The sequence below is a fragment of the Bufo bufo genome, chromosome 11 (assembly GCF_905171765.1).
Source record: "Bufo bufo chromosome 11, aBufBuf1.1, whole genome shotgun sequence".
NCBI classification, from domain to species: domain Eukaryota; kingdom Metazoa; phylum Chordata; class Amphibia; order Anura; family Bufonidae; genus Bufo; species Bufo bufo.
This window is the reverse complement of record NC_053399.1, coordinates 94,533,347-94,558,435: the sequence shown is the minus strand read 5'-3', so window position 1 is coordinate 94,558,435 and position 25,089 is coordinate 94,533,347. Positions and strand designations below refer to the sequence as shown.

The 25,089-nt window shown below is 42.9% G+C and overlaps 1 protein-coding gene across 5 annotated transcripts in view; it reads left to right on the top strand.

Moving 5' to 3' along the window:
• Window positions 1-25,089, top strand: part of LOC120981962 — a 50,553-nt gene that overhangs the window by 10,601 nt on the left and 14,863 nt on the right. The window contains exons 5-9 of one of the 5 annotated variants that reach the window (XM_040411776.1): window positions 316-440; window positions 1,885-1,918; window positions 5,066-5,125; window positions 5,637-5,696; window positions 6,893-7,523. In XM_040411776.1, the coding sequence (XP_040267710.1) occupies window positions 316-440; window positions 1,885-1,918; window positions 5,066-5,125; window positions 5,637-5,696; window positions 6,893-6,972 (359 nt within the window). In that variant the 3' untranslated portion in view covers window positions 6,973-7,523. Of the gene's footprint in view, window positions 1-315; window positions 441-1,881; window positions 1,919-5,065; window positions 5,126-5,636; window positions 5,697-6,892; window positions 7,524-13,886; window positions 14,293-19,497; window positions 19,555-23,575; window positions 23,684-24,272; window positions 24,582-25,089 lie in introns of those variants that run through there. The other 4 variants (XM_040411779.1, XM_040411775.1, XM_040411777.1 and 1 more) reach the window with 4 other exon arrangements.

Below are 25,089 nucleotides of genomic sequence, written 5' to 3'. Positions count from 1 at the left end.
AGACCGACAGGAGACTTGGGAAGCATTGGAATGGGAGCTACAAGGGAATCTTAATTAAAAAAATTATTAAAATGCCCAGAAGATTTATCCTTTAACAATGAACAAAAGTAAGTGTATACCTTCATGATGTTCCTCAAATGACAGGAAGTGATGATTGACAGATGTATATACCCAGGCTCTATGATTTTCTAATTTAATTAATTACCTTTGGATATTGTTTTTTTTTTGTTCTTTTTTGCTTCCTGTTCGTTCTCTTGATGAAAAATGTTTTTTTTCCTGTCTGATTGCATTTAATGTTCTTTTTTTTATTTTTAGAAGAAAGAGATTCTCACAGGACACATGGGGTGGTTGCATCAGTGATTGTTGTATTGGTGCTGTTGGTGATATTGGCAGGAGTAGCATTCATGATGTGGAGGAAGAAGAGGTGCTTTAAATCAAAAGTATGTCAACTTGGGTACGAAGTCATATCCACCACTCACTCTAATTTTTGTCTTTTTTCTAAAAAAAATTTATTGCTTCAACACATTACAAATAAAATATGAAGAAATTTTGCCAACTGGTTAAACATCTCTTACGTTTTGTGTAATCAGGTCCTATGCAGATGCATTTATTTCTCCCTTGTGCTTGTCTCTTGTTCTTGGCAACCTACATACAGTAGAAGAGGAGACAGTTGAAAGGGAATGTAAACCCTGACTACACACAGGGTTTGTTTGTAGTCTGTAACCATGGAGACACATAGATCTGCATAATAAGTGTGAATCCAAACCATTTGCAAAATCTCTTACATTTTGTGTATACAGCTCTCATGTCAATACACATATTTCTCTCTTATCCTTCCTTCTTCTTGGAAACCTACAGACAGTAGAAGAAGTGACATTTAAAAAGAAGAGCAGATAACTACATGATCTGACTACACACAAGGCTGGTTTGTAGTCTGTAACCATGGAGACACATAGATCTGTATAAGAAGTGTCAAACAAAACTATTTGCAAAATCTGTTACATTTTGTGTATACAGCTCCCACACTGATACATGTTTCTCCGTTATTCTTCCTTCTTCTTGGCAACCTACAGACAGTAGAAGAGGAGACATTTAAAAGAGAGGAGCAGATAACTACATGATCTGACTACACCCAAGGCTTGTTTGTAGTCTGTAACCATGGAAACACATAGATCTACAGAAGAAGTGTGAATCAAAGTTATGTGCAAACTTGCTAATTTGCCAAGTCGGCTGCAAACTAGTACATACCGTTTATATAAAGAAAATAAATAAATCGAGCAATCTTTTCTGCCTTCTTTCTATTATCTCTACATTTAAGGCTCATCTGACTACAAGGGGTTGTCAGCATAAGTCAACATACCACCAACATGGCCAACCATTCATCACGGAACACTTGCTAGACTTACACACAAACTTGTCCGCCAGACTTTAACAAAAGATCAGATTTAACAAAAGATCAGATATCATTTTAAGGCAGAAAGTCTAAGGCCTGTATTAGACCTGCAGATGAAGCTGAAGATTGTCAGGAAGGGCGCGTTCCCTCCTGACAATCGCTTGCTCATTAGTATTACATGCAGTGATCTCCTTCACAGTATGGGGAGCAGTGATCGCTAATCATTATTTGCCGGCAGCAGACCGTGTTTAGACTGCAAAATTACGATTGTCCGATGAACGAGTAATTGGGTAATCATCGGCAGGCAGAACATCACCAACGAGAATTCCTATGAATGCTTATTAGCGAGGATATGCCCAATTATCTCCATGCCAAGATACTAATGGGCAATTCCTAAGAAAACAGTAGTAGACACAATACAATGAAATGATAGAATTATTTTTTTTATGCGATAAGATATCTCAAAGATTTTTTCTTTATCATCCCAGAAGAAAGTTCAAGTCAGAAAAACAAGAAGCGACCCAGGTAGGTCATATTTTGCACAGTTAATGTGGGTGAATGAAGAAGAGACTGATGAGCTGATGATTATTTGATTGAATGTCCCCATACAAAAAAAATATCCCTATATACAGTAAAATCCCAATGATTCATAGTCCCAAGGTTGCCGAATGATCAACTATTCTGAAACGTAAAATGCCTTTTGCACAACATGTGTAATATGTACTTACTTGCTCATAAAGATCGTACTGAAATCCCCAACACAAGCAACAATGATGAAGTTGATGATAAAGGACACTACCGATTTTGTGCCATTTATAATACTATTGTTTTATGAGGATGCCCTTTGGATCCCTCATGCACCAGGACTGGGTTCAACTATTACCTCTGCATCCCCTAGAGCAGGGATGGCCAACCTGAGGCTTTCCAGCTGTTGCAAAACTACAACTCCCAGCATGCCCAGGCTACCTACAGCTATCAGCCTAAAGCAGGGCATGGTGGGAGTTGTAGTTTTACAACAGCTGGAGAGCCTCAGGTTGGCCATGCCTGCCCTAGAGCTATGGCCCTGATGATCAGTATTCAGCACTCTAGCTTCAGTTTAATACATCTGCACTAGTCAATGTTGGTCAGTCCATCATTGTAAACTTCAGGAATGTGGTAGAGCCTCAAAGGACTTGATTTGGGCCCACCAATTTTTCTGTTTAACTTTATATTCTTCTTTATAATGTTCTATACAGCGGTTTCTGGTCCTTGAACTTTAAAAGTCACAGAGATTGCAATATAATCAAGAGCTGTAATTTTACTATTTGTAAGGAGTTGCTCTCTCAAACAGGGCGGCGGTGACAGATTTGTTTGCAGACAACAGGATTAAAGTCCAACTTGATGCTTTATTTTATGACACTCCAGTTATATTTCACTGGGTGCCGTGTAGATCCAGCATCACAAAACATAAATCAAACAAAATAAGCTCCTGCCCGTCTGGGTTCTAACTAATACAGGTTAGTAGATCACCTATTAAGCGCAGGTCAGACACAGAGAATCTGGCGTCTCTAGCCAGCAAGGCAGCCAGCTTATCAGACTTCTTCCAGGCATAACTCCCCCTGACTGACAGCCTGGGAGGGGCTTTATTTCCCCCTAACGATCCCAGCTGGCTACACCTGAGGATCCCTCAGGCTAGAGGGAAAACCTGCCCTGGAATGGGGGTGGACTGGGGAGGTCCCACTACCAACCTACCTTCCCAGTCCGAATAAAATCCAGCCCTTGAACATTTACCAAAACTGTCTCAGCAACCTACACCTTGCTGAAACCACTTTCTTTTTTGGATTTTACTTACGTCACCCAGTTGAGGAAACTGGGTGAGATATACAGTCATGTGAAAAAATTAGGACACCCTTTGAAAGCATGTGGTTTTTTGTAACATTTTTAATAAATGGTTATTTTATCTCCGTTTCAACAATACAGAGAGATTAAAGTAATCCAACTAAACAAAGAAAACTGAAGAAAAGTCTTTTCAAGATCTTCTGTAAATGTCATTCTACAAAAATGCCTATTCTAACTGAGGAAAAAGATAGGACACCCTCACATGTATTCCCTCTTAAATTGGCTCAGATCTCACACAGGTATATCACACCAGGTGCACATAATTAGTAGATCGTTACTCTGCATGTTGAATGAGGCTTGCCCTATTTAAACCTCAGACATTTAGTTTGGTGTGCTCCTGACTGTTGAAGTGAGAGTGAGCACCATGGTGAGAGCAAAAGAGCTGTCAGAGGACTTCAGAAAAAAGATTGTAGCAGCCTATGAGTCTGGGAAGGGATTTAAAAAGATCTCAAAAGATTTTGAAATCAGCCATTCCACTGTCCGGAAGATAGTCTACAAGTGGAGGGCTTTCAAAACAACTGCCAACATGCCCAGGACTGGTCGCCCCAGCAAGTTCACCCCAAGAGCAGACCGCAAGATGCTAAAAGAGGTATCCAAAAACCCTAAAGTGTCATCTCGAGAACTACAGCAGGCTCTGGCTACTGTTGATGTAGAAGTACATGCCTCTACAATCAGAAAGAGACTGTACAAGTTTAACTTGCATGGGAGGTGTGCAAGGAGGAAACCTTTGCTTTCCAAGAGAAACATCGAGGCCAGACTGACATTTGCCAGCGATAAAGTTGACAAAGACCAGGACTTCTGGAATAATGTTCTTTGGACAGATGAGTCCAAAATTGAATTATTTGGACACAACAGCAGAGGACATGTTTGGCGTAAACCAAACACAGCATTCCAAGAAAAGAACCTCATACCAACTGTGAAGCATGGAGGTGGAAGTGTCATGGTTTGGGGCTGCTTTGCTGCAGCAGGACCTGGTCAGCTCACCATCATAGAATCCACGATGAATTCTACTGTGTATCAGAAGGTGCTTGAAGAACATGTGAGACCATCAGTTAGAAAATTAAAGCTGAAGCGGAACTGGACCATGCAACATGACAATGACCCAAAACATACTAGTAAATCAACCAAAGATTGGCTGAAAAAGAAGAAATGGAGAGTCCTGGAATGGCCAAGTCAAAGTCCAGATTTGAATCCCATTGAGATGCTGTGGGGTGACTTGAAAAGGGCTGTACGTGCAAGAAACCCCTCAAACATCTCACAGCTGAAAAAGTTCTGCATTGAGGAGTGGGGTAAAATTTCCTCAGACCGAAGTCGAAGACTGGTAGATGGCTACAAGAACCGTCTCACTGCAGTTATTTCAGCCAAAGGAGGTAACACTCGCTATTAGGGGCAAGGGTGTCCTATCTTTTTCCTCAGTTAGAATAGGCATTTTTGTAGAATGACATTTACAGAAGATCTTGAAAAGACTTTTCTTCAGTTTTCTTTGTTTAGTCGGATTACTTTAATCTCTCTGTATTGTTGAAACGGAGATGAAATAACCATTTATTAAAAATGTTACAAAAAACCACATGCTTTCAAAGGGTGTCCTAATTTTTTCACAAGACTGTACACCCCCTTTTCCATACACTTTACCACATCTTGTAGACACCAAAAGGCTATAAGGGTACTGCATCTGGTAGGAAAGTTTTCATGATAAACCAGTATTATCTAAATGACTTTTTTTGTCTGTGTGTAAAATATTATAAGGTATATTTATGAGTTATTTTAATTTATTTATTGTATTTTGCCATTCAGAAGGTATGTCTGAGGAGGAGAACAAACTTCATCCGAAAGTCTCCAACCCAAGCCCTCAAGGTAATGTCTTATTCTTACCAGCATTTCCTCCTAAAAAGTCCCCTTGATTATATGTCTCTAAATGATTTTCTTGTTTTAATTTTGATAAAGGCTCTGTTCAGCCATTTCTTAGCTCTGCTATCCAATATTGAGAATGCAACCAGCTGCACTAGTGCATGTTGGTCAGTACAGCACTGTGAAGTTCAGGAATATGGGAGAACCAATTTTTTTCTGCTTAACTCCCACCGATTTTACTGTTTAATTCTGTGTTTTCTATTCATCAGTTTCTGGTCTTTGAACTCTAAAAGACACAGAGACTGCAGTGTAATCAAGAGCTGCAACTTTGCTCTTGGAGACACCAAAAGGCTTTAAGGGGTACTGCATGTGGTAAAAAAAATTATCTGATGACTTTGATAAACCAGTATTTTCTGTATGATTTTGTCTCTCTGTGTATGTGTTCAGTGTCTGTAGAATATATGATAAGGTGTGTTTATGAATTTTTCTAATCGATTTACTCTAATTTCCCATCCAGAAGAAATGTTGGATCTGGAGATAAAACTTCATCAAAAAAGCTCCAGCCCAAGCCCTACAGGTAATGCATAATTCTTACCAACATTTCCTCCTAAAAAGTTCCTTGTTAATGTAGGTCTCTGAATGATCTACTTGTTTTAATTTGACTAGAGGCCGTATTCATCCATTTCTTAAGTCTACTATTCAACATGGCTACCATTACAGCTTTCATTGAGAGTTTCACCCAGTTTCCCCAAACTCTTCAATGGCAAATCCTCTGCCTAAAGGGAATCTGTCACCTCATTTTCACCAATATAACTAACAACATTGCCCAACAGAAGTTTGAAAACACATTCCAAACATACCTGTGTGTACTTTGTGTGTTTATTCTATATCCAGAAAAATGGCTTCCAAGTGCCCGGGTGGATGGGCTTTGCTGTTCCCTGTGCCCAAAGAAAACCAGACTTTAGAAGACGGGAGGGATGCTTTAGCTTCTCATATCTTGGGGTTTGTAGCAGCTAGAGAAATGAAATATGGCATTCTATGCTTTCAAACAATACCAGACTCACAGCATTATACCGACTACATCTGAAGATATAGCTGTTAGAAATTGAGTAGGGAATGAAAGCAGTGAAACCTGCTTTTACTTTCACTTTCAACTGCATTCACTTCTGATGTTGATATAATGCTGTAATTCTGGAATTCATGGAATGCCAGCTTTCAAACAGGACCAGGCTCATATCGCTTTTACCTATCCCCAGATATGAACAGCTAAAGCACCCCTCCCCTCTTTGCTTTGAGCACTTGGAACTGCAAACCCGCCCAACCGGGTACTTGGGAGCCATTTTTTCAACAGAACAAAAGTACTTTTTCTGGACATTGACCAAAGTAGACACAGTAATGTGTTTGCAAACTTCTGTGGGGCGATGCTGTTCGTGGTATAGATGAAAATGATGTGACAGATTGACAACTTTTTTTTTTTTTTAAATGATATAAAATAATAAACTAAGTCATATCCACCTCACCAATCCCTTGCCGTTCCCATGCTTGAAATCTTTCCTCAATACATAAGGTGAACTCTGGCAAATCTGCAGCATTTACGCATCAAAACCTGTTGCAAATTCAGCAAATTTTGGTGTGGATTTCGCTGCTGTGGATTTCGGCCATGTCAGCTGCAGACCCACCATGTCAGACCATATCTTAATTTTTTGTTTTTGTAAACCCTATTAAAATGTAGTAGATTATGTTTTTCGTGATTTTTTTTTTTTTTACTTACAGATCCTGGTGATAAAACAAATGATAATGGAGATAATGAGAGTGAGGAATTTCATGATGCTCTAGAAGTTCAAGAAGTATAGACTACAGGTGGTCACACAGCATAGATGGCTCTGACCACTCTAATGGACAGTCACGGTCGGCTTGGCCAAGGAAGCATTTTCAATGGAAAGAGGGGAGAGAGCCCATGTTTCTGTCAGTGGCTTTGGCTTGGCTGGTGTGAATGGCCAACTTTTAGGACTCATGCTGATGAGAAAATCCAAGATTGGTTCTGTACAGATCCCTAATACACAGCCCATAATGTCCATGAGTTGATGAGAAAAGATCACAACATGATCCACCGCATGCTGCCTCAAGACTGGATTCTCCTATAGAAGCATAACCACATATAAGACAAGCAATCAGCACTCACAACCTGATTGCTAGGTATAAAGGCTATGGACATCTTCAAAGGCATTTTTTTTGTGATTGCATTTCACTCATTTTTAGGTAATAATATTTTTTTCAATTGGTATGTATTAAAATAAAAGAGTCGGTTTGCAGGCTGTCACTTTTTTAAATTTTTTTTATCTTGTCATCTGAGGGTTCATGTGTTGATCTTATCTCGGATCTCCTGACCTCATAAACACTTTCATAAGAACTGAGCTACAGGGTGGGCCATTTATATGGATACACCTTAATAAAATGGGAATGGTTGGTGATATTAACTTCCTGTTTGTGGCACATTAGTATATGTGAGGGGGGAAACTTTTCAAGATGGGTGGTGACCATGACGGCCATTTTGAAGTCGGACATTTTGAATCCAACTTTTGTTTTTTCAATCGGAAGAGGGTCATGTGACACATCAAACTTATTGGGAATTTCACAAGAAAAATGGTGTGCTTGGTTTTAACGTAACTTTATTCTTTCATGAGTTATTTACAAGTTTCTGACCACTTATAAAATGTGTTCAATGTGCTGCCCATTGTGTTGGATTGTCAATGCAACCCTCTTCTCCCACTCTTCACACACTGATAGCAACACCGCAGGAGAAATGCTAGCACAGGCTTCCAGTATCCGTAGTTTCAGGTGCTGCACATCTCGTATCTTCACAGCATAGACGATTGCCTTCAGATGATACGAGATGTGCAGCACCTGAAACTACGGATACTGGAAGCCTGTGCTAGCATTTCTCCACCCATGGTGTGCTAGCCATGGTCACCACCTATCTTGAAAAGTTTCCCCCCTCACATATACTAATGTGCCACAAACAGGAAGTTAATATCACCAACTGTCAGATGATGAGATTCAAAGAAAAATAGACTGAAAATAGACTGAACAATTTTTCATAAATCCAAATTGAAAAAATGATTTTAACTAAAAATAAGTAAAATCCAATCATTAAAAATGCCCCCGAAGGTGTCCATAGTATTCCAATATTTTTTACTGATTTTTTTTATATAAAAAAATAAAGTTGTGTGGTTGTTCTCTACAAAAGATAGCACCACTTAAATATCTTTTCTTTGTATGTTTTTTGTTACATGAATGCTCTTGCCTTGTGGTGGCAGCGGTGGCTTACCTACCATAGAGGCAGGATACATGACTAAGTGGGAGTTTGTTATAGCTGCCACCTGCAGCAACTAGGGGACGCTCATTGCACACAGTTTATACACCATCCATTATGTATAATATTAGTGCTATGAATGCATATGTCAATAGCGCCACTTAGTGGTGGTTGCGTTTAACACAGCATTGAGAATGGAGAGGAGGCTGAACATGCGTGGTTCTCTCAATTCACTCATATGGCAGTATCTAAAATAGTGTAGTGTACTTAATTATATTTGGAACCCTCATAGAAGTGAATGGATGTGCAATAAATGTCAACATAGGAGTACCCCTTTAAGATTACAGGTCCCTCATACCAGTCATTGTAGAATCAACAGATACCTGGAAATATAAAAGATATGATGCCAGGAATTGAAGAGGATTATGTGATGTGCCGGATCCAGGTTCATGTGGGCCGTTGGGCGATAAAGTCTCGGTGAGCCACCTCGTGGCATTTTGCACGGCACTTACAGCAATGAAACTGCATGTATTATAGATTAAATACCTTACACAGAGCGTATTTATGTGAATCAGTCCTTATGTGCCTACTTTTATTTACTACCAAATGTTTCAGTCCCTCAGGTCTACTCACAGATATGTGCCCCCTCACAGGAAGTGAAAAAAAAAAACAATAAACCCTCCTCACCTCACCTGGCTCCTCCAATGATCGGCACTCCCCATCAGCAGGATACTGTGACACATGGCGCTGCTGTGTAGGAGGAGCAGAGGCTGATTCCCAGCCTGCCCCGCTCCTCCTCCTACACAGATCAGCAGGACCATGTGTGAGGACATCGTGGTGCTGCTGCCACTGTGAAGCGCTGGCAGCTCAATGGTGGAGCGGGGAGCAAATAGTTCCCTGCTTCAGTGGCGTGCCTACGGTGTTTGGCACCCGGAGCGGGTCCTTTCTCTGACACCCCTTCCACCAAAAATACTTTGCTATTACAACAATCAGAGTCAGAATAGTAATAAAGTCCTCTGTGTCCCCTCCATAGTAGTAAAGTCCTCTGTGTCCCCTCCATAGTAATAAAGACCTCTGTGTCCCCTCCATAGTAATAAAGACCTCTGTGACCCCTCCATAGTAATAAAGACCTCTGTGACCCCTCCATAGTAATAAAGTCCTCTGTGTCCCCTCCATAGTAATAAAGTTCTCTGTGCCCCCTCCATAGTAATAAAGTCCTCTGTGCCCCCTCCATAGTAATAAAGTCCTCTGTATCCCCTCCATAGTAATAAAGTCCTCTGTGACCCCTCTGTATTAAAAACAAAAAAACACAGTAACTACTCACCTTGTCCCGTTCCTGAAGCTCACAGTCCTCTCTTCCCTGCAGGCACAGATCGCTCTGCAGCACTGTGTGGGCGGAGCCTATGCAGATTACTGGGCTGCAGGCTTCGCCCGCACAGGCCGGCAGCGCGATCTGTGCCTGCAGGCTGAAGGGTGGAGCAGGGAGAAGTCTTCCTGCTTCACCATTCAGAGCGCCGCCAACCTGAAGGAGGGGAGGAGTGCGGGGAGCTGAGCGGTGAGGGACAGGACCGCAGCTCCCAGCGCTCCAGCAATGAGCTCTTCCATCTGTATTGATGGAAGCGCTCATTGCTTCTGGCCTCTGGCAGCTGTGCTGTGGGCCCGGCACTTGCCGGGGTATGCTAGGTGCTGACGCCGGCCTTGGTTGTATACATCACGTTGTATGAGTACCTAATTCTGGAGGAACAATATCATTTGGTTTAAGGTCTGTCAACACTTATTATATGGTTACATGGTTCGCACTTCATTGCCTCTTCTGCCCACCAGTACTAAAGTATTATGAAATGGACCCTAAACTGCATATTTTTATTCACAGGACTGAAGACCATCTTGACAAAAACAGGAATGATCATCAGTCCATCATTAACCCACCTTAGATAGGATCTGTCAGTTCTTACAATGTCAGAACATGCAGGGACATACTCCTTTGACAGGGAAGGGGGTAGTTGACGGATCCACTTTACATGACAGTATGTCTTTTTTGGCTTTGGCAGCTGTTATTCTAAAGATAGTAAGGAGAATCCCTGAAACATGGGATGCATCTATAGTGAACACCTTGATGATGATGGTTAGGATAGCTGTGAATGCATTTGGACATATACCTCTGGGGTCTGGCCTTGAGCAATATATACTGTATGTTCGTGAAAAATATAATTAGATTTGACAGTTAGAATCTTAGCAATAATTTGGATCATCTGTGTCCCTGTGATGAAGCTACAAGTCAATAGTGATGAGCAGCAGGGGCAATATTCGAATTAGCGATATTTCAGGAATATTTTGGAGAATATTCGTCATAGATTATATTCTTGATTGCGAAAATTGGCAATGTAATATGCGCATATTGCGCGTGCAATACAGGCATGGGTCACTTTTGCTAAATTTTTCAAGCTGCTAGGAGAACATTAGTAGCTTTATATGCAGATAGAGTGCTCCAGTATATTCGTAATTGTGAAAATTGGCAGTTAATGATGCGCATATTTTGGCGCAATACGTGCAACTTCACATTTTAGGCTGCTGGGGAGGTTCTTATATAGTAAGGGGTAGGCAACTTTCTTATTGATTACTAGGGATGTTGCTAAGCTCAGACAAAGACTTTGCTGTCTTCTCATTGGCCCACGAGCAAGAAGCAGAGAGGGATCATAGGTTCAGATGAAAAAAATCTAGAATATTCACGAATACGAATAAATAGCACTATATTCTAAATCTTTGCGAATTCTCCAAGTGACGATATTCCCAATTAAAATTTGCGATTCGAATATTCGCGCCCGACACTACAAGTCAATAATACATGTCTGGTATTGTGCACACTGAATCGCATCTTCTAATTTCCCTCAAAATAGACTCTAGATAGTTGACCTCAGCTAATGAAGCTGGATTTCTGCAAAAATGTACTACAGAAAACAACATATCTCATCATCAACATTGACCATCTTTTATAGTTTCTAAAGATAAGTCCATCAAGTACAATCAACCATCAAGTACAATCAACGGTAGTTTATCAATGTGTTGATTCAGAAAAACCTGAGAAGACCCTGTACCATGGTTGGAAATTCGCCCTTGACATAAGTGTATGGATTTATTCGCAAGTCCATGAATAAAATTTAGGAACAATAACTTGAGTCTGGTAATAAGAAGTATGTGTCCCTTGAGAACATCACCCAAACCTTCATAAATCCATCTAAAGCAGTAGTAATCACTTCTGTTGACGAAGAGAGCCATCATATTACAACACAAGAGTGGAAAAATTTTGGGTAACACCTTTTTTTGCTACAGATAGATGGAATTGATCCACTTGATCCAATCAATAGATGGCAATTGGGTTTTATTTCCGGAAAAAGACCAAAATGTTGACCCCAGTCAATGAGGTAATGGAAAATTGGTGATGATCGAAATGTATCATTTTAACCAAAACAATCATACGCTGGGTAAAATTTAACAGTGTTTTAGCTGACCCAAGATAGACCATCATCATCTTAAAAGAACAAAAGTCCATGACTGAAATTTTCATCTGATAGTTGGACAAAAGATCTTTCATGTTAAGAATCAAGATCATTAATGGAAAGAAAATTAGCGGAAAGATTATTAGTCCTTCACCCGGCATCACTGAACATGTATCACCAATCTGCACGACTGCAACTGCCAATCCTGACTAAAATGTGTATGACCGAGTCTGTAAAATGATTGTTCACCAGATGATCATTCATTCAATGTTTTTGTTGAACCATTAAACTACTTTTATTTAATGTGTGTGGTCACCTTTAGGAACAGAGCTTGATCAACAATATCTAAACATATAACGGATGTGTCCTTCCATACCTTAGCTCTAGAATCAAGATATCACGAGAGGAGTAGGACATCGCTAGACCACAGGAAGGTCTGACCTGGGGGACCCTCTGCACTCATGCTCCACTACCATGACTGGGTGGGTGGAGGTGCGGAGCAGCATCAGCTCCATATGTAGCAACTTCAGTCTGGAGTCTATGATGAGCAGTTTTTTTTCAGCCGCCTACTGAAGAAACCACCCAGCAGCAGCAGGACATGCAGCAGAACCTCAACCAGCAGGTGTTGGCATACTTGTACTGCTTCCTGTCACGCATGATCCTACACTACTGGGCATTCAAACTTGAAGTGTGGCCGCAACTGGCCCGAATTTGCTATTGGCATGTTTTCCTGCCCGGCCAGTAGTGTGGCATCAGAGCGGGTGTTCAGTGCAGCGGGTGGCATAATTACCCCAAAAAGAACCCACCCTTCAAAAGGAAATGTTGAGAGACTAACCTTCATGAAGATAAATCAGGATTGGATCAGCCAGGATTTCTAGACAAAGGTGCCTGACCCAACAGAATAGATCATTCTGCCACTAATGATCATACTGTAGTGTGCTGCCACAACGGAATATTCTGCAAAATGGGCCATAACTTCTGGCCATGTGCTGCTGCTGCCACCATTCTGATGCTATCACAATATGCATTAAAAGAACATTTTTTTCTCTCCATTAGGCCCCCTGCACACAAACGCAAAATGCGGGCCGCAAAGCACGAGCACAGTCCGCGGGGCAGCCGCAGCGGATCGCGGACCCATTCACTTGAATGGGTCCGCGATCCGGCTGTTCCGCAAAAAGATAGGACATGTTCTATCTTTTTGCGGAACGGAAGTACGGGAGGAAACCCCACGGAAGCACTCCGTAGGGTTCCGTTCCATGCATCCATTCCGTACCATTCCGCATCTCCGGATTTGCAGACCCATTTAAGTGAATGGGTCTGCATCCGTGATGCGGAATGCCCACGGAACGGCACCCGTGTATTGCGGGTCCGCAATACGGCAACGGGAAGCACACGTTCGTGTGCAGGGGGCCTAACTTTGTTGGTGCTGCCTCCATTTCTTTATTTTGTTCCACTAAGGAGCCATTTGGACACTGCTCTTGCAGGGGTGCGCACAGTTTTTTTGCTTTACCGAAGGCTGCTGTATGCTTTTCTTTTTGTTTAGCAGAAGGGATTAGCTATGAATCTTGGTGCCCTGCACAGTGATGTATGCGGCGATAAATTACACCTGTAATACTGACGGCACAGTACCTACAGAATGGATTAACTATGAATGTGGGTGCACTAGAACGCATTGCACATGGCGAAACACTCTCCCTGCAGTTTCAGTTCCAAGCCTTCACACTGAGATTGGGGCACCAAGTGGGATGAATATAATTAGGCAGAGTGGCCTGGGTATACCTGATTTATCGTGATTCGTGATGAATTAACTCGTAACAAATTAAATTTCTTGTCGAATTTTGGCAAATTGTCCGAAAACTAATTTTTCAAAGCTTTGCTCATCTCTACTTATCAGTACAGAGCAGGAAACTGGTTTGCTGGATGAGATTTCAGATAGGGAGGGTTACTGTATATGAGTGGGGTATTATGTGTGTAAGTAAAGAGAGGGGATCTGTGTTTGTGAGAGAGTGCTGTATGTGTGTTTGAGAGGTTCTGTCTAGTGAGAGTGTGCGTGTTCATGTCTATGTGCTTTTCCTTGTATACGCACTGTTTTGTCACTACAATGTCCTACAAATGACCCCAGACTTCCTGCTGAGAAATATAGAAAAGCAGTGGCTCAAGTTTCCATTCAGTGTCATGATTCTTTCTGCTTTGTATGTACGTGTTACATGCCGTATTCCTATCTGCATTATAGAGAAGCATTTATGCAGCACAGGGACTCATCTCATAGAGAAGAATTAATTCCAGGCTGCAGCGGATATCTGCCAAAGGGTGTTGCCCTGAAACAAAAGTGAAAGTAAGAAGAGACCAGGCCTAGCACAATGGTGAGACTGATTTTCTTCTCAATCTTTATTATTTATTATCTTGTATGTTATATATGTGGTCACTCGTGTTGCTGTAATTTATGTTTTTGCAGCTTTTTCTATTTTTCGTGAAGCTAGTTGTCTTCAGCTACATTTCTTCATTCTCTAACAGTGGTACATGTATATCACCAATGATCGGCTTGTGCAGAGAACTGAATATGTACTATATATATATGTATTATATAAGGCTCTAAAAGTACAGGGGCAATTAGTATAAGTGCATCCTTCTAATGCGAGGAGATAAAAAGTGGGTCCAGAGGAAACCTAGGCAAAAACAAGGAGAACATTCAAACTAAGGCTCCATTCACATTGCAGGCACTAAGAGAATATGCCTATTCTTGTCTGCAATTGCGGACAAGAATAGGACATGTTCTATTTTTTTCGGGAACAGAATTGCGGACCTGGAAGTGCGGGTCCGCGATTCCGGATTCAGGCAGCACATCGTGCTGCCCCATAAAAAAATGAATGGGTCCGCAATTCCGTTCCGCAAAATGCGGAACGAAATTGCGGACGTGTGAGATGTTCTATCCTAGCGATATGCCCCCATTGTCTGAGATAAGACAACCCCTTTAAGTAGGGTGGTGGACCACCTAAGGAAAATTTTTGATTGACTGCACCATTACACTGTAGGAAACTAATGGAGGTACCCATGAATATGTATTTGGTATTTGCACCAAATGGCTTGCATACAGCAGTTTCTGTTTTGGCATTGGCAATTGATGGTGCGGGCAGAGGGTGAGAATGCAAGACCTGTGCCCGCATCATAATTGCAACATAAAATTACAGCAAATTGCAGAAAGGAAAACTACAACTCCCAGCCGGTCCTAAAGATTTGCATCTGACAAGGCATGCTGGGAGTTGTACTTTCCAAGGGGCAAGGCAATAAAATGTGCAAAATATTTTTTTTAACAGTATTTTAACAAACAGTTATTACCTATAGAGTGACTAGCCAGTGGGACAGAAAGCCTGAAGGTGACGTCCACTGCCTCTCTCTGTCTTGCTCACAGGCAGGAGGCAGTTCCGGTTCCCTAATCACTGGGCTGCCTGCTGGGCACACTATAAACCCGCCGCCGCGCTCTGCAGACTTCAGATTTTGGGCGGGGGGTGGGGAACCTTACAGAACTGGCAGTGCAGCCTGTGCTGCGTAGAGATGCATTTTACGCAGAGCACAGCGCACACAAGCACGGCACATATGAGAAGACGGGGCCCACCATGGTGGAAGGTGGACCCAGCTGCACTAGGCAGCACAACAAGCGCTACAGGGGAGCGGAGGCACTGGGCAGCGGCAGCCTAGCATGGCAAGTGAAGTGGCGAGGTGATCATCAATCAGTCATCTCGCCACTTGCTGACGTAAGTGTGAGTGCTTATTGAAGTGGCAGGCAGCGGCGCTGGAGCTGCATGCTGCACTAATCATTAACTGTAAATCCCAGGGGCCCGCAGAGGATTTCCCCGGCTCCCCGGTGGGCCAGTCCGAGCCTGGGTGCAAGTGCTGTTTGATACAGCCATTAACAGGGTTTATTACAAGGAAATATTTCTACGTCTTATTTGCCCTTGTGCGGTGCAGTTATATGTTCTAAAGCATTTTTTTCCATTAGTGGGGGAAAAAAAGGGCTTATTAGCCGTTGTGTGTTGAAGCGCAAAAATTACAGCCCTTTTTGGCGTGTATTAGTGCCAAAAAATATATATTATTTGCCGTTCATCAGTGCATATGTTCTAAAGCCCTTTTTTGGGGTGTTTTAATTTCTTTTTTATTTATTTATTAATTTATTTGATTTAACCGTATGTCAGACAGAGAATTGCCAGGCCCTGCACAGGGGTGTGGCAGAGGCCTAAATGTTTCTGGCACAAGTTGCAGCAGAGTAAGGGGCCATGGCAGCATGGGTCGCAGCAAGAGGCCTGAGCTCCCGGTGTCATCTAGCGGTCGTGTCTTGACCAGCAACCCAGCGGTTCTTGAATGGTTGACTCGGTCATCCACTTTGTCCCAAGTAACATCAGACACCCCCAGGCAAGAGTTGGTGGGTTCGTCAGACACAACCCTTAGTTGGCATGGCCCGGGATCAGGCCCTGTGCCCTCACCTGTCCTCAACCTGCCTCTGTCCTTTTCTGTTCTCTCAGCCAGAGAAGTATTATATGCTGTAGGTTCAGCCCCACTATACAGCGAGGACGAGCTACTAGAGGACAGTCAGCAGATACTGGCCAGCCAACATGTGGAGGAGATATCCGCCGCTTCCTCCGCTAGCGGGCAAGTAGTGATGGGGAGAGTGGCGTGGGAGCAGGTGTTGTGAGCAGTGAGGCTCCTGACCCAGAGACCATTGAGGAGGACATCAGTGACTTGCAGACAGTACTTGATGATTATGATGTAGCTGATCGCACTTGGGAGCCGGGTGACGAAGGGGCTTCATCATCGGGAGAAGAGGGTGACAGTGTCACCACCAGACATCTGAGAAGCTCTGACAGACGTCCTTCAGAACCTCCTCCTTGAGGTTCCTTTTGTTTTGCTTTCATTTTCTCTTCTCGTTAGCCTCTCTCAGCTGTCATGAAGTTGCACTGATTGCATCCCTTTAAATCCCTTCCCATACTGCATCACTTTGCGGTTTATACAACTTCCTGGAGTGTATACATGCTGGATGCTACTACTGAGTCTTCTACAGATAAGTTTTGTTCATTCATTTGTATTTCCCTGTTTGCTGGATCCCAGGTGACCCTGACTCCCTCCGTATCAAGTGTAGGGAGCCGGTGGTCGTGTCCCCTCACTATTTTAGGGTGTTCAGGTGTTATACAGTCGAGGTACAAGGATATGCGATTATCTACCATTGAGATTTTTGCATAGGTTGAGCAGTTAGGGAGAGAGCCAGGTCTGTTGCAGGGCTATCCCTTTGGTTCCTTAGTTTTGGATCCAGTCAGTCGGATCTTCCTTTTGTGTCTTCTAGTTTTCTGTACACCTTCCGTGACAGACAGCTTTCCCATGAGGCAGCGGCGGAGCCAGCAAGTCACTATCGTTGCCGGGATTCAGCAGGGGGGCAGCAGTGGGAGGTCGGTAGCCAAACGTGCCCGGGGTAGACCACCCGCTTCGCAGGAGCCTACCTGCCCGAAAGTAGTGGTGCTTGAGTTCACGGAAGCAGCGGCGGTAGCAGTCAATCAGTGCATAGTGTTGGGGATAAAATCACTTACTCGGCGGTGTGGCAGTTTTTTGTTAAGCCGCCGGAGGGGGTGAACATGGCCATATGTAGAATCTGTGGGCAGAAGGTGAAGCGTGGCCAGGGTGCCAATGTTGGCACCACGGCCCTTAGTCATTATATGCAGCGTCACCATAAACTGGCCTGGGAGAACCGTGGCTCCGATGTGATGGTCCAGCCTGCCATAACAACCGCTGCATCACCCAGTGGCACGCACCTGGTTTCAGGCAGTCAAGGGTCCACCACCTCAGCCGAAGGGAGCTGTCTGTCCTTCCCATTATCTGCTGGTCCTGATGCTCCTGCTCCTCCTCGTCAGTCATTCCGTGAGCAATCGATCACCGAAGCGATTGCCAAGAGACAACAGTATGCGTGCACTCATCCAATGGCGCAGAAGCTGAATGTGCTCCTGTCCAAGTTGCTGGTGCTGCAGTCCCTCCCTTTCCAAGTGGTGGACTCTGCACCTTTCAGAGAGTGGAGAGCCTAGGTGGAGAGTCCCAAGCCATCATTTATTTGCCAAAAAGGCAGTACCAGCCCTGCACAAATATGTAGAACAGAAGGTGGGCCAGTCCTTGAGCCTGTCGGTGTCTGCCAAAGTGCACGGCAGGTCCGACGTGTGGAGCTGTAACTACAGTCAGGGACAATACATGTCCTTTACGGCCCACTGGGTGAATGTGGTTCCTGCACGGCCACACCAGCAACTTGGCCAGGTGAGGCCGCTTCCGCCTCCACGTTGTCACGCCGTTGGTCCTGCGACAATGTCCGCCTCTGCCTCCTCATCCTCCACCGTGTCCTCATCCTTCACTGCAGGGACAATTCACAGTGCTCCACCAGCATACCACATGTGCAGGGCACAGCAGTTTCCCGCTGTTCTGCACCTCGTTTGCCTGGGCAAACGGAGACAAACAGGGACGGAACTGCTCTGTGTCCTTCTTCAAGAAATTGAATCCTGTCTTTCTCCTCGACAACTGAAAATTGGAACCATGGTGACCGACAACAGGAAGAACATGGTGTCAGCGCTACGTCAAGGAGGGCTGAGACATGCGCCCTGCATGGCACACGTGTTCAATCTGGTTGTCAAATGGTTCCTGAAGTCTTCCACCCATCTGCAAGACATCCTAAAAATGGCCAGGAAACTTTGCATGCACTTCAGCCACTCATACACCGCAAAGCACATCCTCCTCCTTGAGCTGCAGCGGCAGAACGGCATCCCCCAACATAGGCTGATATGCGACGTTTCCTCCCCTTGGAATTCCACCCTCCATATGTTGGACCGACTATACGAACATAGAAAGGCCATAAACGATTTCTTGATGATTCAAGCAGACAGGAGTACTCCTCTGTGTAACTTTGATGTCAGCCAGTAGCAGCTCATGCATGTCACCTGCCGTCGCTGATGAGCAGCTTTCTTCACCCGCCTAGTGAAGAAACTACTCGCCAGCAGCGGCAGCAGCTAGACCTTTGTCGCCTTACCACTCTGTGGCCTCCTGATGCTGCCACCACCTCCACACTGTCATTGTTTGGCCCCGTAACTTCCCAAATTACTGAGGTGTGCAGTGATTCTAAGAGCGACGCCAGTCATCTGCATGTCATACGGACTCAAAGTATAATTTCACTACCACAGCAGACTCCCTATGCGTGTTACTGCAAGGCACAGTGTTCTACACCACTATAAAGGCTCTCTGCAGCCGGGAAATAGCATTTTTTTAACGCGATTTGCCGCAAATAAATTCGGATCGAACCAAATTTTTTTTTTTACGAGAAATTTGGCGAACCGGCCGAATCGAATTTTAAAAAAATTCGCTCATCTCTACTACAAACTGTCAACTGGGCCCAGTAAGAGACAAAAAATATGGGTAGCTTGGAAGTAGAAAATGATGATTATGAGTATTATTTTGTAATTTTGTTTGGCTTTTCCGAAATTTAGAGGTGAAAGGGCACACAAGGCCTAAAATTCATCGCCATTCATCAAAATGTCGCTTTTTACTTGCAGTTATAAAAAGAAGAAAGAAAATGAAAAATACTCGTCGCCTGCTGTATATGCTCATATGTAAGTCAACTATCCTGTAGCTTGAATAAGCCATACAGTGGATATAAAAAGTCTGCACACCCGTGTTAAAATGTCAAGATAATTTTTATTTTATTTTTATATTTTTTCTCCCCTCTACAAAAGATTTCTGTTTGTTTTTCAATTGAGTTGTACAGTTTATAGGTAACATTAAAGGTGGAAAAAGTTCTGAAATGATTTATCTTTGTCTCATTTATTTACATCACAGAAACCTGACATTTTAACAGGGGTGTGTAGACTTTTTATATCCACTATATGTCCTAAGAATCCTAATGTCCAGCTTTTTCCAAACCTCAAATGAAAAATTTTGACCTACTACCATAGCCCCTGAATTAAATCAGATCTCAGACCACACCCCAATTTAGCCCCTAAAATTAGTCAGAAGCCGCCTAGGCATAACTAGATAGGGCTTGGCCCCATGTAAACTTTTGAATGTGACCCATCTTGTAAATCAGACCTCAGACCAGACACCTACAGTAAATCAGACCTCAGACCAGATACCTACAGTAAATCAGACCAGACACCTACATTAAATCAGACTTCAGACCAGACACCTACAGTAAATCAGACTTCAGACCAGACACCTACAGTAAATCAGACCTCAGACCAGATACCTACAGTAAATCAGACCAGACACCTACATTAAATCAGACTTCAGACCAGACACCTACATTAAATCAGACTTCAGACCAGACACCTACAGTAAATCAGACTTCAGACCAGACATCTACAATAAATCAGACTTCAGACCAGACACCTACAGTAAATCAGACCTCAGACCAGACATCTACAATAAATCAGACTTCAGACCAGACACCTACAGTAAATCAGACTTCAAATTAGCCCCTCACTGTAATTTTAATTGAGCTTCTAATTCAGACTTAAAATTTATAATATCCCAGATCCAGGGGCATAGCTAGAATTGACTGGGCCACACAGCAGATTTTTGTATGCCCCCTACCCTCCCCCCCGCCCATGACCATCCTGGCATGGCTTGTGTGCATATGTAAGGGTGGGTTCACATCAGGTTTTTGCCATCACGTATACGTTGGAACAAAGGGATACAAAAGCGCAGCACACCACACTTGTATCCTGCAAAGAAAAGTCCAGTAAAATAATGTATACATTAATTTATCCTTTTTTTTTTTTTTACAAAAGAACTGTATGGTAAAGGATGCCACAATGTATCTGTCTGAGGCATCTGTTAACGTATACATTTAAAAAAAAAAAAAAAACGTCATGTGAACCCAGCCCTGGGGTGAGAGGATAAGCACTAGTACACAGCGGAGCAGCAGGGCTGGGTAGGCTGCCATGTACTGTATGCTATAGTACAGAAGCCTGACAGCGCACAGCCAGGTCCTGGTGGTCAGGGGTGAGGACTGTGTTCTACTAGGCTAATTTACTCTATTAGAAAATACAAGGCACACTACAGTAATATGTACTGGAATCTATAGTATACACTGTAAAGACATTAGCTTTACCCCCAAATAATAATACATTTAGGGGCACATTCTCCGTAAATCCAGCCCCAGTTCTAAATGTAAGACAGTTTCCGAGATGTTTTACATTTAGACCATTTTCTACGCCTAAAACAGATGTAGAAAATGATGAATGAGAGTGGACTATCTACAATTTTAGCCCTGGCGTGAGCGGGGAACAGTTGCAGTTGGTTAGGTGCGCCACCATCTGCACAGTACAGGGTATGGTATAAGGGCACTATGAGAGGGCATAGTACAAGTTAGGAGGTACAGTATAGGAGTATCCCCTTATACCCCTGTACTGTCCCTCCTAAAGGGGGAATAGTACAGTACAGGGTATAGGGCACAGTACAGGGTATAGGGTACAGTACAGGATTTAGTGCACAGTACAGGGTAGTGGGAAAAGTACAGAGTAGGGGGGACAGAACAGAGTAGTTGGCAGAGTACAGGGTAGAGGGCATAGTACCAGGTAGGGGGCAGACTCACCAATGTTGCTCAGGCTGGCAGGGAGTCTGAAGCAGGAGGTAGTCATTGGCTGGCAGACAGGGAGCAGCAGTGCTCAGAGGCAGGCAACGGCTGAGACACAGTGCTGCTTCTTCTTTGCTGTCTTTCACAGCAAGAGCAGAGCCAGGCAGCACTATGTGTGAGGCGGGTGGGCAAGCAGTTGGGCAGGCAGGTGGGAAGTCATGCAGGTGGGCACATCCAGGGTCCACTTCGATAATTTGTAGAGCTGCAGCTTCCGCACACTGATGCTCCACCATTCAGATAACAGCAGCAGTGCAGATGAAGGTAGGAGAATCCCTCTTTCTCCTCTCCTCACCTCTCCTTGTTTCTATATAGGCCACAGCAAGGCTTTCTGTACGGGCCTGGAAAGGCTGCTCAACCGTTGACCCTCCTTATCTAGTGATTGGCTTAGTTGGCATTTATTTTCTTTGTGTCATTTATATTATTATTTTATAAAATGGTCGGAGAACCTCATTCATTGTTGACTCGATCATCAGGCGTCTGGTCGCTTGAAGAACAAGAGATACTCTTTGTAGTGGCTAATGAAGGAGACATTCATTTATAATTTCCAGCATTGCACTGGTCAAATCTTTGCATCTACATCTACAGTTGTGTTCAAAATTATTCAACCCCCACTGAAATTGAGTGTTTTGACCAGTTTGACATTGATTTTGATCATTTGAGTCAACTTGTTTACAATTAAATCAAAGAGGCCCTTGTAAGTCAGACGAATATAACATAACATTTATAATGAAATAACCACAAATGTCTTTTCTGTGCTCACATCATTATCAGTTTTATTCAACCCCCAAGTGACATTCAATCTTAGTACTTCGTACAACAGCTTATAAACCTGAAGCATAGCTTGACACAAGTGTCTTGCAGCGATCTACGCGTATCTTCGCCCATTCTTCTTGGGCAAAAGCCTCCAGTTCAGTCACATTCTTAGGCTTGCGCGCTGCAACTCATTTCTTTAAGTCCCACCAGAGGTCCTCAATCGGATTTAAGTCTGGTGACTGCGATGGCCACTTCAAAATGTTCCAGCCTTTAATCTGCATGGAGGCCTTCATTACGCAGTGTGTGCCTTATTGTCTGAGCTGAAACTTCAGTACCCACATCTGACAAATCTTTTTTCAGTTCCTCAGCAGTCACACGGGGACTTTTTTCCACTTTGCGCTTCAGGTAGTCAGCATCTTCTTTCTGCCACGACCAGGTAGCGTTTTAACAGTGCCCTTGAATTTGTGAATGATGCTTCCTATGGTGTCTCTTGGTATGTTTAACATCTTTGCAATCTTCTTATAGCCATTGCCCTTCCTGTGAAGAGAAATCACCTCTTCTCTTGTTTTCCTGGACCATTCTCTTGACTTCACCATGTTTGTAAACACACCAGTAAATGTCTAGAAGGAGCTGAGTATCACAGTCCTTTTAAATCTGCCTAATTGGTGGTTATTATGCTTGATTGCTGCTCCTTGACATCCACAGGTGTTTTCAATACCTGATCGAAAACACTTGAATGAACCTCTGTTCTTAAGAGTGGTAGTCTTTAAGGGGTTGAATAATTGTGTCAATAAAGAAATCACAAAAAAAACATTTAATACTGTTTTAATACAGTATTACAAAAACAATTGATGTCATTTTAGTTGCATTTGGTTCTTTAAAAAGTCCTTGTAAGATTTCATTCTGAACACAATTACAAATGTACACTAAATTCCCTTCACAGCATTGGGGGTTGAATAATTTTGAACACAATTGTATCTTTAATTCTTCGGCCTTAGCCTGATGAGTAAATATGCTTGGACTATATTCTTGATAACTTAAACATTGGCAACAAAATGATCCATTTCAAGGAAACAATTTTGTATTGGCCTATTAGATCTTTTTTCATCTCCATTGATGGTCATCACTGCTGATTGGTGTTATGGAACAGCCAATCTTCTACTCATTTTCTAGAGAATCCATTGACTCTATATAGCTTAAATTCTGCTATTTGTTTTCATTGAGTGTGTCATCTGCTTGTCTAGTGCTACTAGTTGTGAGTACAGAAGAAACAACCTTGGGACCTACAGAGAAAGCAAAGACTGATTTCACCGTCAAAGTAACCCAGGAGGTGGAACCTTCTTGGGAAAAAGGTGGGTAATATCCTTGCTTTAGAACATGTAAAGCTGACCGTACACCTTACAGCTATCTGATGAACAAATGTGATATTCCTCACTCTGCCCATCTACACACTTGGCTGAGCGTCCATGTATTCACAATAAGGAGAGGGTTATAACCACTTTCAGCATTTTTAAACTTAGCATGTCTGACCATTCATTCTCCTGACATCTGAAAACAGTCGAGATGTCCCCATACACATTAGATTTTCGGCTGTTAACGTTAAGATTGCAGGTATGGCCAACATACTGTACACCTAATATGTATGGTCACCTTTAGCATAAGTCTAGCTAGTGCTTTTCTGTCAACACACCCAGTAAGCATCAAAAAGAGAGTGGTAGGGGATCGGTGACAGTGAACATGACTTATTTTATTTTGTCCCCCACTTTAAAGAGGACCAATTACCTCTCCTGGCATGGCTAGTGCCATAATACGGTCAAGTCCACGAGGTCTAAGATTTACTTACCATTGGCCATAGGTTACAGGGTAATAATGGATATATATCTTGTGTAAAAAAAATGATAGCTTGATGTTTTTTCTGTAAAATTTTGCCTACTTTCTTAGTTGTATTATTGGAAACAAAGAATATATCTGCTGTACTTGGAAAAGAGGCAACTCTAGTAGTCAATACCAATAAAGAAAGTGAAATACGAGACATCCAATGGGTCAAAAATGGGACCAATTTTGCTACCACCAAGCCAAAAGAAGATGTTACCATCCGAGTAAATAGTTATAAGGGAAAACTGAGGAGCACCAATGATGGATCGCTAGTCTTACAGAGTTTAACAATAGAAGACCAAGGAGAATATAAAGCTGATATACTTCTATCAGACATGAAGAACTATCAAATAATTTACTACCTACACATTTCTGGTAAGTTTCAAATTCATTTAATGTACTACTGAAGAAAAGTAGGTTGCTCTTCTTGATAATAGCCAGTCTCTTGTTACTGCCAATAGCTCTTTTGAATGGAGGAACATCCAGGAATGTCTCAGAATAAATCTTAGAATGTGATTTGGGTATAAGCTAACAAGTGATACCTATCTATGGACTGATCTGTTTCAGTCTTTTTGATGTCCTCAGCACATATCAAGGATCTGTCTAGATGAGTACACTCTGTTCGCATCTACTCTCCCTCCAACCTTCAAGTAGCAGTCATTTACCGCCCTCCAGGCCCAGCCACCATCTTTCTTGACCACTTTAACACCTGGCTACTACACTTTCTTTCTGCCGACATCCCCACTATCATCATGGGTGACTTCAACATCCCTATTGACACCTGCCACTCGGCCGCCTCTAAACTCCTGTCACTCTCTTCCTCCTTCGGCCTATCACAGTGGTCTTCAGCTCCCACCCACAGAGATGGTCACACTCTGGATCT